Raw genomic sequence first — 15,336 nt, 5'->3', positions numbered from 1 at the left:
AGAATCATATCATAATGTTTAATTAGTAGAATTGTAAGATATACTCTGTATTCTTTCTTTTTTCGTTGCAGTTTAAAGTTGGCCATACAAAATTGACTGTACTTTTTGTCGTGTCAATAAAGCTTGTTGATACAATACTAGTACTGTCTCATCAGTCACTGCAAAGCGCAACAATATTCCATGCATGCGCTCCCACCACTTACCGCGGCATTCTGACGCTACGGTATCGCTTATCCAGACACTCTAAACGTGGGTAAATCAAACAAAATTTACACAATAACGACGACAAGTTACCCAAATTTGTTACTGCGTTTGTGTATTGTTGCCAATTTTAAGATAAACAGTACAATTTTTCACTTACTTTTAACGGACTTCTTCCCGGCGACATATATGTACTCCCAGCCGCTAAGTTGAAAACCCCTTCCTCATTGGCTGTACCCGAGCTGACCAATCAGGTCATCGCTTCCGCTAAGTGTCGGGCGCATATTGGTTCCCTTCTAAATTCAATTAGCCACAATGCACAGCTGCAGGTAAACAGCTTACGTCACGCGCGGAAACGTCCATAACCATATATGGTGCAACGGACGCACGTGCAAACGTGACCATATATGGTTACACGCGCGAAACGCGAGCTCGGTGAAAATATGCGTAGATACCCCGCCAAATTGGCTTTTAAATGATTTTGAAGTGACGTTTGGCCAAAAATAATACCGGGTCCTTTTAATAAGTATCTCACGCAGTATCATACCAACTTTCAAGTCATCTGGACGTAACACCTGGGCACGGGAGACATAAATATACAGCCGGGCCAGAAAATGACCTTAAAACATCCCTAAAATCATTGTAAAGGTATCTATCAAAAAAATGAGAAAAACGGGTCTGGGTATTGGCCCACTGTACCCTTCTGCCAAATTTCAGGCCATTTGGTCCAGGAACGACGGAGAGGAATCACTTTAAAGGTCGCGACAGGAGAAAGAAAGAAAGAAGAAACAGTATGAAAACAATATTTTCACTCGAAGCGTACCTACGGTACGCGGAGTGAAAATAATCAATGCTTTAAATCTTAAGGAAGCAGACACATTTTGCCAAGGATATTACATCAATATTCTGGGCCAAAACGCAAATCTTTCGATGGATACTTTAGATTCATCTGCATTCTCTTTCAATCCAAAATCTATGGATATTGCATATTTTAAAGTTAATTTTACATATTTTAAGCTGCATGTTACAACAAGACCAAGGTAAAGAAAAAAACAGAGTTAACACTCTGAAGGTTTGAATAGTGAGTCTTCTGTACAGGATGTATTTCACAATTGAAGAATTCTGTACAGGAAGACAAGTTGTACCATGATACATTAAGGTTTTGGACTGGATAGTTTTATAACAAACATACATCTAAATAATGTGTCATAGTGGATCCATGCTGTCTTGATGTTGTATGGTTACCGTAATGTATAGTTACAGACATGCTTTACAAACCACTGGAAGAGTAGCTTGCAAAAGGCATAGCCAAAAATACACTCCAGTTCCAACCCTCACCATCTTCCTATCTATCCTTGCTGCTGTGCTAAATGCCACATTTTGACCAGGCATATAATTTTATTTTAGTCAAGATATCCAACTACACCCTTTCTTTTTACCCACGAAATCTTCCAGATTTAAATCTTAAGTTCAAGGAATAGACAACATAATACAGAGCACTGTGAAGTTCAAAGTTGAACTCTTTGCCAGTCTCACCATCTTCCTGTCCTTGCTGCTGTGGTAGCAGGTAGCAGGTCAGCACCCTCCCCTGCACGCTGGCGTTGTACTCGGACTGGAGAGGGATGAGAGGTTTGGACTGGTTCTCCGCCAGCCACAGGGCCCACAGCTTCTTCAGCTTGGTGAAGTTGAAGGGGAGGAACTCCAGCCTGGACAGGACAACAAGGATGATACTGGGGTCAGGTATATTTTGTTGTTTTCACAGACTTTAAGAAATGTCAAGAGGTATGGAATGGACTGTCATGTAGCAACACATGCTAAAAGGAATACTGTAAATGCCTTAAGTTTGCAGGGATTTAACTTTGTGGTAGGGCCTAGGGCGAGAATGGAGTTTTTGCAATGGTTTCAAGTTCACATCAATTTTGAAACAAGGGGTAGGCAGACAGAAGACAGGACAAGGGTTTTCCTGGTGGTTTTAAGTTTGCTGTGAAGAGGCCACTGTGAAAACCACAAACAATAAGCCACCGCAAGAATTTCGGCAGTACCTGATACTAGTAGTAGTTACCTATTCTGAGACATGTCACATCATTTATACTAATCATAAATTCCATAAAAGTCATCATAATTTCAATTTTTCATAGACTCAATCAAAGAACAATGAACAATACAGACATCATGATAGAGACAAGTACAGACATTGCTATTCTCTAACTGTTTACTACCCAAGTGAATACGAAAGAAGTTTTACCTGTTGTCACTGACATTAATGACCTTGAGGTTGGGGATCCTGCCGATCTCGTCTGGCAGTCTCTCCAGCTGGTTACTCCTGACAGACAGCACCGTCATACTGCTACAGCTGCCCAGCTAACGGCAAAAAATGTTCACATTTAATCTAAGAGTTTTATGGTATTCTAGCGATAGTTACCAGTACAAAACATTCAGATCCAGATCACTCACTCACTCACTATCCATTGTTGGGATATAGTTTTCTATCTGTATCTAGCTAGCATAACTGCCTTCAGCGTAACACACCAGCTTTGCACGCACACCGCGTGGCAGCTGCTGATTATATTATACTGAACGACCTGTCACACCTAATTTTTGCACATCTATCTGCAAGTATTCCTTAAGACTTAAAAGCTCAGGTCCATAGGATAAAGTTCAGGTCCGGGTCAGAACCTGGATCTAAACTACTTTTCAGTAGTTAATAAATTATATTTTGGGCAAGACACAAGTGCTTTTTGTAGATGCCTTGTGCATCCATGCAAATTCAAATCATTCATTTTACTTGGAGCACCTTTTACTCGCAGTGAACAAAGACACCCTACCTCTGCTGGTAGCTCCATGAGGCAGTTCTCGTCAGCGATCAGAGTTCGTAATCTCCGCAACAGTCCTATAGTTGGTGGCAGGTGCTGTAAACAACAGGGTAAACTACGATATTATACCAAATGGTGCATCAGGCCATACCTGTCTCTGTTTCTAAAGCCCTGAGCCACACAGCTTTGTTCAATGACTACAGCAGGGGGCTAGTCAGCTGGTAATGGTCTATACAAAATTTTTGTCCAACAAGAAATGTACCATATTCTTTCCCAAGTACTGAGTGCTAAGCAGAAAAAGAACATGTACCATTTTGAAAGCCTTTGGTATGAATTAGCCAGGGGCCAAACTCACAACCAACATATACTGAAAGCAAGGCAAACACCCTACCCACTTGGCTGTTGCAACAAAGTGAGAGGTGGTGACCCTGTATAATTGTAACTGTCTTTTCTTGAAACAGTAAAGACACATTGAGTATCGGAGTATCTATAAGTCTAGAAATCTGCTTCAAGAGAAATGATCTGGTACAGTGCTGTAGACCCTATGATACATGTGTGTATCTTTCCACAATAGACACAGACATGTTGTTTAAGATAATTTTAGTTGCAGTAAATTTTGTAGAAAACCTCTTGTTTAAAAGCAACCTTACCTCTAAATCGTTGTAAGACACATCAAGTTCTTGCAGCGAAGCAAGCCTGGATAAAAAAAATTGCATAGAGTTGGCCTCATTAGCCAGTAAGCACACTTTCATCTAGCAGTAGAACTGTCAAGGGATGTTTCACCATTCCTAGACTGATCACACATTGTGCAGTAATATTTGCCAATAATGAATAAACTCACCCTCCAATAGAGTGTGGTAGGGACAGGAGTTGGTTGTCGTCGACCTTCAAGACCACCAATTGAGTTAATGCACCTGCACACAGAAATACAGGATTGAAAAAAGTTAAAAGTTGAAAAGATTACCTACTGACAACAACTTCTCGTGGTTTGTATTTTCAACATTTTTTCCCCACAAACAGCCTGGCCAAGTGCAGGCCTGGAATTGCAAATGCCCAGTGTCAGATGATCGAACACCAGGCCATGTTGTACTCACCAATACCAGCTGGAAGGTCCTGTAGGAGGTTGGTAGAGAGGTGGAGGTCCGTCATTTTGGTCAGGTGTTCAACTTCTTCTGGCAGGTCTTCTAACTGGTTTTTGGATGCGTCCAGGAAGCTAAGTCTCTGCAGGTACCTTATGGCCTTAAGGTTGGTTAAAGAGAGTTAAACGTAAGCTGTTTTCTTACTCTTTATTTGCCAAAAAGCAAGAAAAATGTGGAGATGAATTGTTTAACATAACTTTAAAACTTGAACAAGGGAGAAGTAACTGGATAAGTTTTGTTAACCGTCAGATGTTTCAGATGAGCTGATCCACTATTTTTCCTGGGTGACTGAAATACTTGATACATGTAGTTGTTTTGATAACAAACATTTTAGGCATTCAAACTTACCTGTGGAAAAGTGTGAATGGCGTTGCTGTCTACCCATAGTTCTTGTAGGCTGGACATGTGGCACACCACCTCTGGCTATACATAACACAATACAAGTAAAGTTCATCATGTCAGTTCAACTGGTCAAACGATAGATCCTCAACTGGTCAGTGGACTAGCCCCCTGCAAGTGTGGGGAAGACTGCATGAAAGTCATAATGAAAATCTAAAATGATCTAAGGCTGTCTCCAACTTTAATGTGTTTCTGCCCCATCCATGATTTGGAGGCCCATGTTATTGATTATTCACAGTGGATAAATCTGTCATATTTCACTAAGGCCACACCAATTTAATTTCTTGGTTCACGGATTTTTTCATAAAAAATATGGAGCGAGAGGGCGAAATAAAAATAAAAATTGTAAAATGGTTGGGGTAAAGGTAAGGGCTAATCCAAAACATAAAGAATAAAAAGTTTTCAGCTTGAAAAAAAGTACAAAAGACTATTACTGTACAGTAACAGCACCTGTTCATTGAAAATTACAAAAGTAGTGTCAGTTTTTATGTTTGCTACACCAGAAAGCTGGCGAATGGTTTCATTTATGGTGAAAATTTGCTGAGTGGTAATTTTTATTTTTATTTTTTTTTCCAAAAAATAGGAGCGAGCGAATCCGTGAACCAAGAAATTAAATTGGTGTGGCCTAAAAAATACATTTCCATTTGTCATACAGTTTATATTTTTCGGAGATGGCTGCATTATTTTCCCTCTCAACAAGGAAATTTCAATCCTAGGATGGAGGGATGGGCCCTGAAGACAGACAAAATGACTGGCTTTAAGTTTAGTAAATATGAATAGCTAAACACACACATTGTACATTTTGTAACTTCTGCCTTACCAGTTCTGAGAAGTCATTGTTCCCCATGTCCAGCCTCTCCAACAAGATCAGTCGACTGATGGATCTGAAAAAAAAAAACATAACTGATTTTACTGCAGCTGTAGATGATATACCCAGTATATACAGACTATAAATTGGATAACTGTTTAAGTTAAGTTAAAGTGGCCCATTCATCTGTAACAGATGCTAATAGGGTGGCACATATCTCCATTTCTTTAGCACTTGGGCCACACATCTGTGGAAGCCACTACAGCAGGGGGCTAGTCTGCTGGTAGTGGAGCGTGTTTTACTCCCATACTCTTCCTCATTGGTGGTGAGTGCTAGGCAAAGAAAGCAGCATGTACCATTTTTTAAAACTCAGCCGGGGATCAAACTCAAAACCTACCGAATGCAAGGCGAACACTCTGAAATATCCAATCACACATGTCAATAAGTAGCCTGAATATCATCCTAGTTAGTTTACTCAGGTTCCCTTGTCTGAGTGTCATCCTAGTTAGTTCCTCCAGGCCTCCCACACTCTCCCCAAACTAACTGTTGGTGAGGTTATGGGCGCCCGAGTGACACTAAGGCTAGTCAAAGTTGTGACAGTAACTTACTTGGGAAGTGTCTTCATGTGGTTCTCTCTCACCTCCAGAACCTTCAGCCTGGTCAATCTGAGGGAAAAGTGCAACATATAAACCTTTCTGATGCTGTTACTTTTTTAGATTTTTTTGTCACCCATCTCTAAATTGGCTGAAATGGACAATCAACATCAAAACAGAGTCTGTGGGCCCAATTTATGCCTAGGTTATACTTAGCCCTGGGGAGTTTGTATTGATAGGCTTGACATTTCTTCTTATCTCTGTGTTTTCATTTTCATCTCTGAGACTTGTGGTTTGCAGGGGCTCTGAATATGGAATTACTTAGTTGACTCCCAAAATGACCATCAGTAGGATGGACATGCACCTAAGCACTCGCTCATCTCCTAAACTCTCACGTGCTGGCTTCAAGCGCCTACTGATCTCCAGAAGTGAAGAAACAGCCATCATCATCATCATCATCTGAGACTTGCTAGATTTTTATCTTGAAGTGTCTAAGAGCCAAGATGATCAAGCACTACCAAAAACACAATTGCAACATTCTCAGCACAGGTAACCAGGATTGTCACCAGGATATTTTCACAAGGGCGCATATTGGGGGCAAAACAATGTGGCAAGCAGTGCAGACATTCAAGCATTCAAAAAGGATCTTGGTGCATCCTCCTTTGAAAATCTTCAAATTTGTAAGAAAGTAGATGTGTTCTTACCTGCCGAAGTTTCCCGGCAGGTAGTCCATGAAGGTGTCGTTCAGGTAGAGCTCTGTCAGGTTCAGCAGTTGAGTGAAACCATCTGGGAGCCTGGGCAGGTGGTGGGGAGAAAACTTTAGGCTTTACACATTTCTGGCCTGGGTTACAGAAAGCAATAGACCAGGTGGTATATAGAGGGATTATGAATGTCATGCTACTAAATTGTAGGAAAAGGTAGGAAATATTAGATAAATGAAATATTGGCTAAATGTTATATGGACAATGTATTCCCTCAACATATTTAGCATGGCTAGTTATTAACAAGAGTGGTGTCTCTGTCCTTGGTGCTGAATGACACACCAAAAACTGGATGTGTATATAGTACTTGCCATACCAAGTTACAAGAAAAACACAATAACAATGCATTGAGACTAGGTATCATAACAAAAGAAAGAAACCTAATAAACCTCTAAACATTCTCAGGGCTCGAAATTCATTTTTGGGATCAGGTGCACTGGTGCACCCAGCTTAAATAATTGGGTGCACCAAAATATTTTTGGGTTCACCACTTAAATTTAAGTAGAATGTCAGAAAAACCTAATAACAAAACATAGTTAGTGGTATCAAATTCTTAAACAAGTACCATGACAGACATTCTATTATCTTTCTAATACTTAGATGTCAAGAATATTATGTATACTAGTACACTTTGATATCTCTACATACTAAACCCATGAAAATATTTGGGTGCATCCTGTGCACCCACTGAAAAAAATTTGGGTGCACAGCTTCAATTTTGGGTGCACCTGGGTGCACATGCATCCAGTATTTCAAGCCCTGATTCTAAAGAAACATCTGCAGCACTTACTTGCCCAGTGGGTTGACACTTGCCTCCACATAGGTAAGGTTCTTACAAGCCTTGATGCTTTCTGGAAGATCTCGTATTCCTTGGGAGAAACATTTTCTTATATTTAGCCAAGTTGCCACAAAACCAAAAAAAACTTTGGGACTATCGATATAGGAATGCACATTATTTTTAAGATAGAAAAACAACAACTCATTAAACAATTACTCTATCAAATCAACAGCAAACTTAGTATTCGGATGTTTTAATGCAGAAGATATGTTTTTCCCATCTTAATGCACATACATGTATCATTAGTGTAGTTGCTAGATTATAGAATCATGCTGGGTATGGTTTTAGTATTGCAGCGAGCTGTCAGAAAATAGACATATTATATAATGCATGGCTGATCTGACCTCCAGTCTATATAGGAATATACATCTATAAAGGTAGAAAAACAACAATGAAATATTCACTCTAGCAAATCAATAGCAACCTAGTACTTGGATGTTTTATGCAGAAGATATATCATGTAATGCACGGCTGGTCTAATCTCCAGTCTTACCATTCTTACTGATGTCCAGTTCCGTGAGACTGACCAGACTGGCCACGGCCGGAGGAAGCATCAGCAGCTCATTGTCACTCAGGCCCAGCTTCTGCAGCCCATGGCACATAAACAGGGGCTGTGCAAAAGGAGAAATACAATATTCTTCAACATGATTATCCATATGTCATTCATTTATTGATATGTTTGAATATTCACTCACTCATTCATTCATTCACCTATCAATCCATTCAGCCATTTATCCATTCACTCATTTACATGTACTCACTCACTCACTCAATAAATCAATCAATTAATCAATCGATTAATCAATCAATCAAAAAAAGTTATCATCTTAAAGCATTTTTCAATGTACACTGGGGAAAAGCCCATACAAAAATTGTAAAAAAAAACATTGATTAAACGATTGGATGACAGAAAAAGACTTTCCAGAATATTGGTTGGAAGGAACTAAAACTAGCACACAAAAAAAAACAAATACAAGTTCAACAATTCATGATGCACCTTTTAATCAAGAATGTACAAATGCATTTTTTTTCCTTTGGACATAGTTTAAGCCTTCTCAGGAAATACGCGAGGAGTAGAGCTTTCAGTAGAAGGTCACCCCTGGAAGAAATACAATGGGCGTGAAGACATCCACCTATCAACTCTTTCAAGCCCACTTGGAAGTCTAAGGTTAGCTCCAAGGTAATTGGTTGTATCCCCGAGATGGCCATATACAGGCAGGGTGGCTATGAGACATGTAATATACGTGACTTCTACCACCACAGTCCATGAGCCAGGGGACATATTGGTTAACCATCAGAGCCAGCAAATTTTCCTTCTGATTCTTATACAGTAGAAAGTATCTGCTGGTACATATTTGACATATTAGCCATTCTGGTATCATCATAAGTCAATATATTCTGCATCTACAGTCTTTGAAGAGTCCTGTAGTTGCATTCAGTCTTTCTTCATCTTTTTCTACTGTGCTTTGAATCCTGCAAGCTTCCTTAGCCCTTGGAGTTTCTTTACTGTTGTAGGAAGGGCTTGGCCTCTGTGCTTTCAGCAAGCTAAGCAGGTTGACACAATGTCTTCCCTTGTGTGGCTATATCTGCTTTATGGTAGCTTTATATGTACAAACACTTTTAAGACCTAAACCAGACTTACCAAACGATGCAGTTTTGTGCTTTAAACAAGGAGGAAGAACAAACAATCAAACATCAATCAAAATACATATCATCAGGCCAGACAGTTTGCAAAATAAATGGCAATCCTCAAACAGCCACAAAAAAACAACAACATATAAGAAATTCAGTGCTGGAACGGCATTAACATGTTATTCAGCCACTCCACACAGGATTTATGACTCCAGGTTCAGAAGGTGACCGCCCGAATCACTCCTGACAGCACTCTATATTCCTTTTAGATAAGTGCGCGGCAGTCTTCCGTCTCCTATGGTTTTCACAGGTCAGGTACAGGTGTCAGATCCAAATTTTACCAATCCATTATATCGTCTGCCTGTCGCCTCCGACGTTGTGTGAAGTGCAGGCCCGACTTTGTGTCTCCAGACTTTCTCACGTTCTGACTTTAGAAAAACTTCTCCACAACATGAGGGAATAGCAACAAACAATAAATGTATTCTCTGCGATTCTGTTGAAAATATTGAGTCCAAATAATATTATGTAGAATCTTGAAGTTGAAAAGTTCTTTCTTTTTGAATATCAATAAAAACTGTCATTAATCATTCAAGATGTGTAAGAAACAGTATTATTTCCTGCATTTTGAGGAACAAATTTAATAAGATAAAAACAATATTTCTTTACCTTTGTTACAAAAAACAACAAAAAAGCCCTCTACAAAACAAAGCATAGGGGCCCAAATCACAGCATACCAGGGGATAGAAATCACACCATATGGGGCTCCCTATGCTCAACTGCACTGGTGAGAACAGTGGTAAGAAACATATACCAGTACTGATATTTACAGCCCTGTGAGAGCACATTTTTACTCACTAACAGAGATATCTGATAGACAAACAAAAGATTAACTCTCCCACTCAAAACTCATGACCACAGCTTGCCCAGAACAACTTCTGCTGCAGTACCAAGGAAAGCTGACAGTGTGGCAAAAGTCTTGAACTGAAGACTAATTCTTTCATAGGACAAAACCTAACCACATACTTAATTTCATGGCAAATCCATCCATCACTTCTTGAGTAATGCTACTTAAAGCAACATACATTCAAACACTACGAAAAATGTCAATCTTCTCGGCTAGGGTAACAAACCAAGGCCTAAGCAACTTACAAACACTACCAAAAATATCTATCTTCGGAGCAAGCATAGGGGCATATCACACTGTAGGAGCTCCCTATGCTGTTTCTGAGAACCTGGTAAGAAACCTACCCTGGGCAGGTCTCTGATCTGGTTGGAGTCCAGGTACAGCTCCTCCAGCGACTTGGTGTACTCGAAGATCTCGGGCGGGACGTGCTCCAGGTTGGCATGCTGGAACTCCAACACCCTGATCACCACCTTCTCACGGGGGGCACAGAAACAGGAGCGCAGCATCATCCACAGGGAGTCTGCACACCTGCACACATGGGGGAGGGGGGCAGGTTAGTTTTCAACTTTAAATCTAACACTGAGAGCACCCTGATCACCACCTTCTCACGGGGGGCACAGAAACAGCTGCGCAGCAGCATCCACAGGGATTCTGCACACCTGCATAGAGGGGGGAGGAGGGTAGGTTAGTTTTCAGAACAAGGGTGTCAACCTCCTTGATCAGAATTACATCTGGCCTGGCGCCCATCTCAGCTTCAAAGCCCCGGGCCACACATGCTAGGGTGCAAGCACTACAGCAGTGAGCTAGTCCACTGGTAGTGTAGTGTGTTTAGTTTCCATACTCTTCCTCTTAGCAGAGAAATAAGTATGTAGTATCTTTCAAAGAACATTAAGAGCACCCTGATTGCCACCTTCTTATAGGGGGCACAGAAACAGGAGCGCAGCATCATCCACAGGGAGTCTGCACACCTGCACACATGTGGGAGGGGGGCAGGTTAGTTTTCAACTTTAAATCTAGCATTGAGAGCACCCTGATCACCACCTTCTCACGGGGGTGGGGGTGGGGGGCACAGAAACAGCTGCGCAGCATCATCCACAGGGAGTCTGCACACCTGCACACCTAGGGGGGAGGGGGGCAGGTTAGTTTTCAACTTTAACTTTAGCTGGCTTTAAATTTCACATTGGGATCACCACCTTCTCACAAAGGGGCACAGAAACAGAGAGAAACTGCTTGTTGGCCTACATGACAACGCCATGACAACATAAATAGATATGTTTAAATCAATGCTGCAATCAAGTTGGCTCTACTTATTTAAGGTCAGATATAATTTTAACATTATGGAAATGAAAGTCATGAAATTTTGACATTGAACATGAAAACCCTGATACTAGGAGGCTAGAGAATAAAAATTAAAGCAATGTGCCAAAAACTTAGTACTTATTTGAAAAGGTATTTTGGCATCAATTGGTAGGGTATCAAGGATTTTGCTCCAGGCACTTCCACATTTATAGCTCTCATTGCTAGAGTATAATTATAGCATCAATTTCAATGCATATCGGTGCAAACACATGACTATAGTAACCCCACTTATCCCTCTGTATTAAACTGAACAATCTTTGGTTAGACAAATGTTTGGTTAAGAAATGATTGGAGACAGCTACATCTTCATGTATGCAAGGGTCTAAAAATGGTGCGAATATGAAGCAGACACACTCTGGAACTGATGATAAGCTAATTAAGCCATCAATCAGTAGACATGAGAGATGGAATCATTAAAGCAATTCAGATTCATATATACCTCACAGATTCAGAAAATTCCAAAAAGGAATGTATGAATTATTGGAGCAGACTAGTCATCCAAGCCACCGATATCTTGACAAGTGGAGATGCAAGGTATATCTGTCTGGGGACCGAGGAGTTTCAGAAAATACTTGAATGCGGATCATATTCTTGCATACCTGAAATCATGTATGGGGAATGAGGACACTTACCTTAAAAGTACAGCACACTTTCAAGTTTACGTTCTACTGAATACGGTATACCTTTAAATTTCACATGCCTACTGGGCATGACCTCCCACTATTAAAACGTCTATTTTCCACTCCATTTCCGGCCTATTTTTAGAAGAGTCCACAGCTAAAGATTAACATTGACTTTGCCCTCCTTGCATTGCTGTACAGGTCTTCACGTGGAGTCACGACTTTCTTGATTGAGCACTAATAGAATACGGCATGAGTCATGAACGTAAAGATCATTTATCCAGGCACGTAATATCTCCATGCATTTGCATTATTGCCTCGACCTTCCATGCTTGAATATTAGCAGGGTTATGTCTGAAGAATGAGGTTGGTTACCTCGGGACACACACGACATTCCTCACGTTCCATCTTGGAGGGAGGCATAATCTGAGAAGCTTATTTTCAAAACTGTAGACTGTTTTTTCTGTAAACATTTGCTCCTTTCAAGACTTGTGTTAGAACTTTGTCTTAAGCTGTGTGGTTGACATGACCTTTTGAAGAAGCCTTTGAGTTTAAACATGATTGAAATTTTCTTCTGTTGAGGTCTGTGTTTTGACAGTTTCCTTTTTAGCAATATTGCCAGTTGATGCTAACAAGGCAGTTGGTGGATTGAATCAATAAACTTGAACAAAATTTAACTTAATTCCCCTAAAGCAGACAGTCTTTCACTTGTACACAAGTTTGCATAATGGCCTTCAGTGAAGAAAAGTTCAGCAATACAAATGATTTTATACTATTATAGCTATTAACAACCACGCATTAAAACACACACAAATACATGTACACAAACACACACACACATGCACAAACACACTCAAACAAATGCACAAACACACATGCACACATTCACACAAACACACATGCACATACTCTCTCTCTCGCACACACATACAGAAGGAAAGACACACACACATGCACACACACACAGATAGTCAAAGTCAAATACACACAGGATGCAATACCTCCTTGGCAGTGGTAAGAAATGACCTTTCTCTGACATTATCAGTTTTGACTGCTTAAACAAGGCCAATGGTATGATTGCCTGCGGCCATCCCTCCATAGATTTTATCTACAGGCCATGCATATTTATTGATGGCCAGAAACTGGATATCCATTCATGTCTAGGAACAAGATGGGGGCCAGTCCAACCCATTTGTCTGCAACATTCATCTCAGTACAGAGGCTGAATCTACTCCATATACCGTTATAAATATTAATACATGTACAAAACTAGAGTTCCACGAACACATACCTTTGCCAAATAATTTGTTATGTAGAATGATGTCTGTAGACAAATGCGTTACTCATTTCATTTTCTTTATAATTAAATGCTTGGAGTTGGTTTATAAAATTTCGGCATTTATTATGCAAATTAGATACCAATTTACAATTAATTGATATCAAATTGTATCAAGCATTACTTAAGCTATCAGCATACCAAAAATCATGATGATCCTTTGATCCATTCTTGACTTATTCTCTTTCAAAGTCTTTAAATACACCTCTTACTCTCTTCCCTCTTTCTCAGTTACATATGTGACAACTTTGATGAAAGTACTATAATGGAATGCAGTGGATTTATGAACTTTTCCTAATCAATTATGAAAATTAGCTGTTAACTTGCATAATAAGTATCACATTATATAAGTCTTCATTTAGGCTATCTACATGCCGAAAATCATGACGATCCGTCAACACGTTAATATTTTCTCATTAATTATGCAAATGAGATCATCATTTGCATGATAAATATGTATTGACATTTCTCTCTTTCTCAGCTACATATGTGACAAGTTTTAAAGCCCTATCATGGAATGTAGTGAATTTATAAAATATCCTCATTAATTATGCAAATTAGCTGTTGATTTGCATAATTGTTATCTGATTATGTAGGTCTTCACTTACGCTACCTACATACAAAAAAAGATGATGATCCGTCAACATGTTCATATTTTCTCATTAATTATGCAAATGAGGTCACCATTTGCATAATTGATATCTGTCGACATTTCTCTCCTTCCCAGCTACATATGTGACAAGTTTGAAAGTCCTATCATGGAATGAAGTGGATTTATAATTTTTCCTCATTAATTATGCAAATTAGCTGCTATTTTGCATAATTAGTATACCATTATGTAAGTCATCACTCATTCTATCTACATACCAAAAATCATGACGATCCGTCAACACGTTGTAGAGTTATTCTCATCCAAAGTTTGAAAGGAAACCGGCGCCTGCAGTTCCAAAAAAGCTGCTAGGGGGCCCAAACTCACAGCACTCACTCTCTGCCTCGAGGGCTATCTACCACTCAAAAATCATGATCACAGCATGTCCAGAACACGAGATATCAAAAATTGAGGTTCTGCTGCAGTACCTTAGCAAGCCGCTAGGGGGCCCATTATCGAACTTGACCTTCGTTTTCCCGACCCCTACCCACCTACCAAATATTATCGGGATCCATCCAAGACTTCTTGAGTTATGCTGTTAACAGACACACAGACACACACACAGACAGACTCACAAGCCCAAAACATAACCTTAGCCATTCTGGCAAAGGTAATAAATACTTGGGATGGGTACATTACAGTCCTTTATGCCGAAAAGCAGTGACACTGACAAAAGACACCTGATCGTTTCCATAATCATATTCAGTTGCTTGAGTAACTGTTTTATGGCACATCTTATTAGTATATTACCGGGATGTCTGACCTCAATCGATGCTACAGTCCTTTATTAACAGAAATTTATTTTTGAATGGATGCACAAAATGAGGATTGTGACTTTCTCTCCATGTACTAGTACTTCAGTTTGAAACAATACGTCTGAATGACACATCTTTTCAATAAAATAAAAGGTGATCAACCCGAATAACCTAATACCTGGAGATTGTTTTGGATAAAACTATAAATATATGTGGCAAACAAAACTGTAGATCATACTCAAAGAATGCAATTATGCTTTATCTAATTACAAGTTATAGCTTATATTCTTATTATCAAATAAAACAAATATGCACAGTCAGGCATTTATAAGTTGATTTAAACTAAGGTTACGTACAGGAGTCATTTACTAGCCGACTTATGACATTTAGCAAATGTGATAATTACTACACTGACAGCGCCACCCTCAAAGCCAAGTGAGGTCTCTGATCAGAGTTTTAATTTTCTTTCTTGCTGGTCTCCCCCTCTGTCAGAACGTGATATTGATGATCTGGTTGAAAAAGGGAATAT

At 39.7% G+C, this 15,336-nt stretch overlaps 1 protein-coding gene across 3 annotated transcripts in view; it reads right to left on the bottom strand.

Moving 5' to 3' along the window:
* The window catches only part of LOC118431806 (leucine-rich repeat-containing protein 7-like), a 39,600-nt gene that overhangs the window by 15,950 nt on the left and 8,314 nt on the right, over positions 1-15,336 (bottom strand). For all 3 annotated transcript variants that reach the window (XM_035843177.1, XM_035843176.1, XM_035843178.1), the window contains 13 exons: positions 10,433-10,616; positions 8,046-8,163; positions 7,505-7,583; positions 6,658-6,747; positions 5,969-6,025; positions 5,373-5,436; positions 4,502-4,576; positions 4,109-4,253; positions 3,856-3,928; positions 3,665-3,710; positions 3,027-3,110; positions 2,447-2,562; positions 1,738-1,907 (listed from right to left, as the gene is read on the bottom strand). In XM_035843177.1, the coding sequence (XP_035699070.1) occupies positions 1,738-1,907; positions 2,447-2,562; positions 3,027-3,110; positions 3,665-3,710; positions 3,856-3,928; positions 4,109-4,253; positions 4,502-4,576; positions 5,373-5,436; positions 5,969-6,025; positions 6,658-6,747; positions 7,505-7,583; positions 8,046-8,163; positions 10,433-10,597 (1,282 nt within the window). In that variant the 5' untranslated portion in view covers positions 10,598-10,616. The remainder of the gene's footprint in view (positions 1-1,737; positions 1,908-2,446; positions 2,563-3,026; positions 3,111-3,664; positions 3,711-3,855; positions 3,929-4,108; positions 4,254-4,501; positions 4,577-5,372; positions 5,437-5,968; positions 6,026-6,657; positions 6,748-7,504; positions 7,584-8,045; positions 8,164-10,432; positions 10,617-15,336) is intronic.

Source organism: Branchiostoma floridae, chromosome 15, assembly GCF_000003815.2.
Source record: "Branchiostoma floridae strain S238N-H82 chromosome 15, Bfl_VNyyK, whole genome shotgun sequence".
NCBI classification, from domain to species: Eukaryota; Metazoa; Chordata; class Leptocardii; order Amphioxiformes; family Branchiostomatidae; genus Branchiostoma; species Branchiostoma floridae.
Note: the sequence above shows the minus strand (reverse complement) of the source record. Positions and strands in the feature narration are given on the sequence as shown.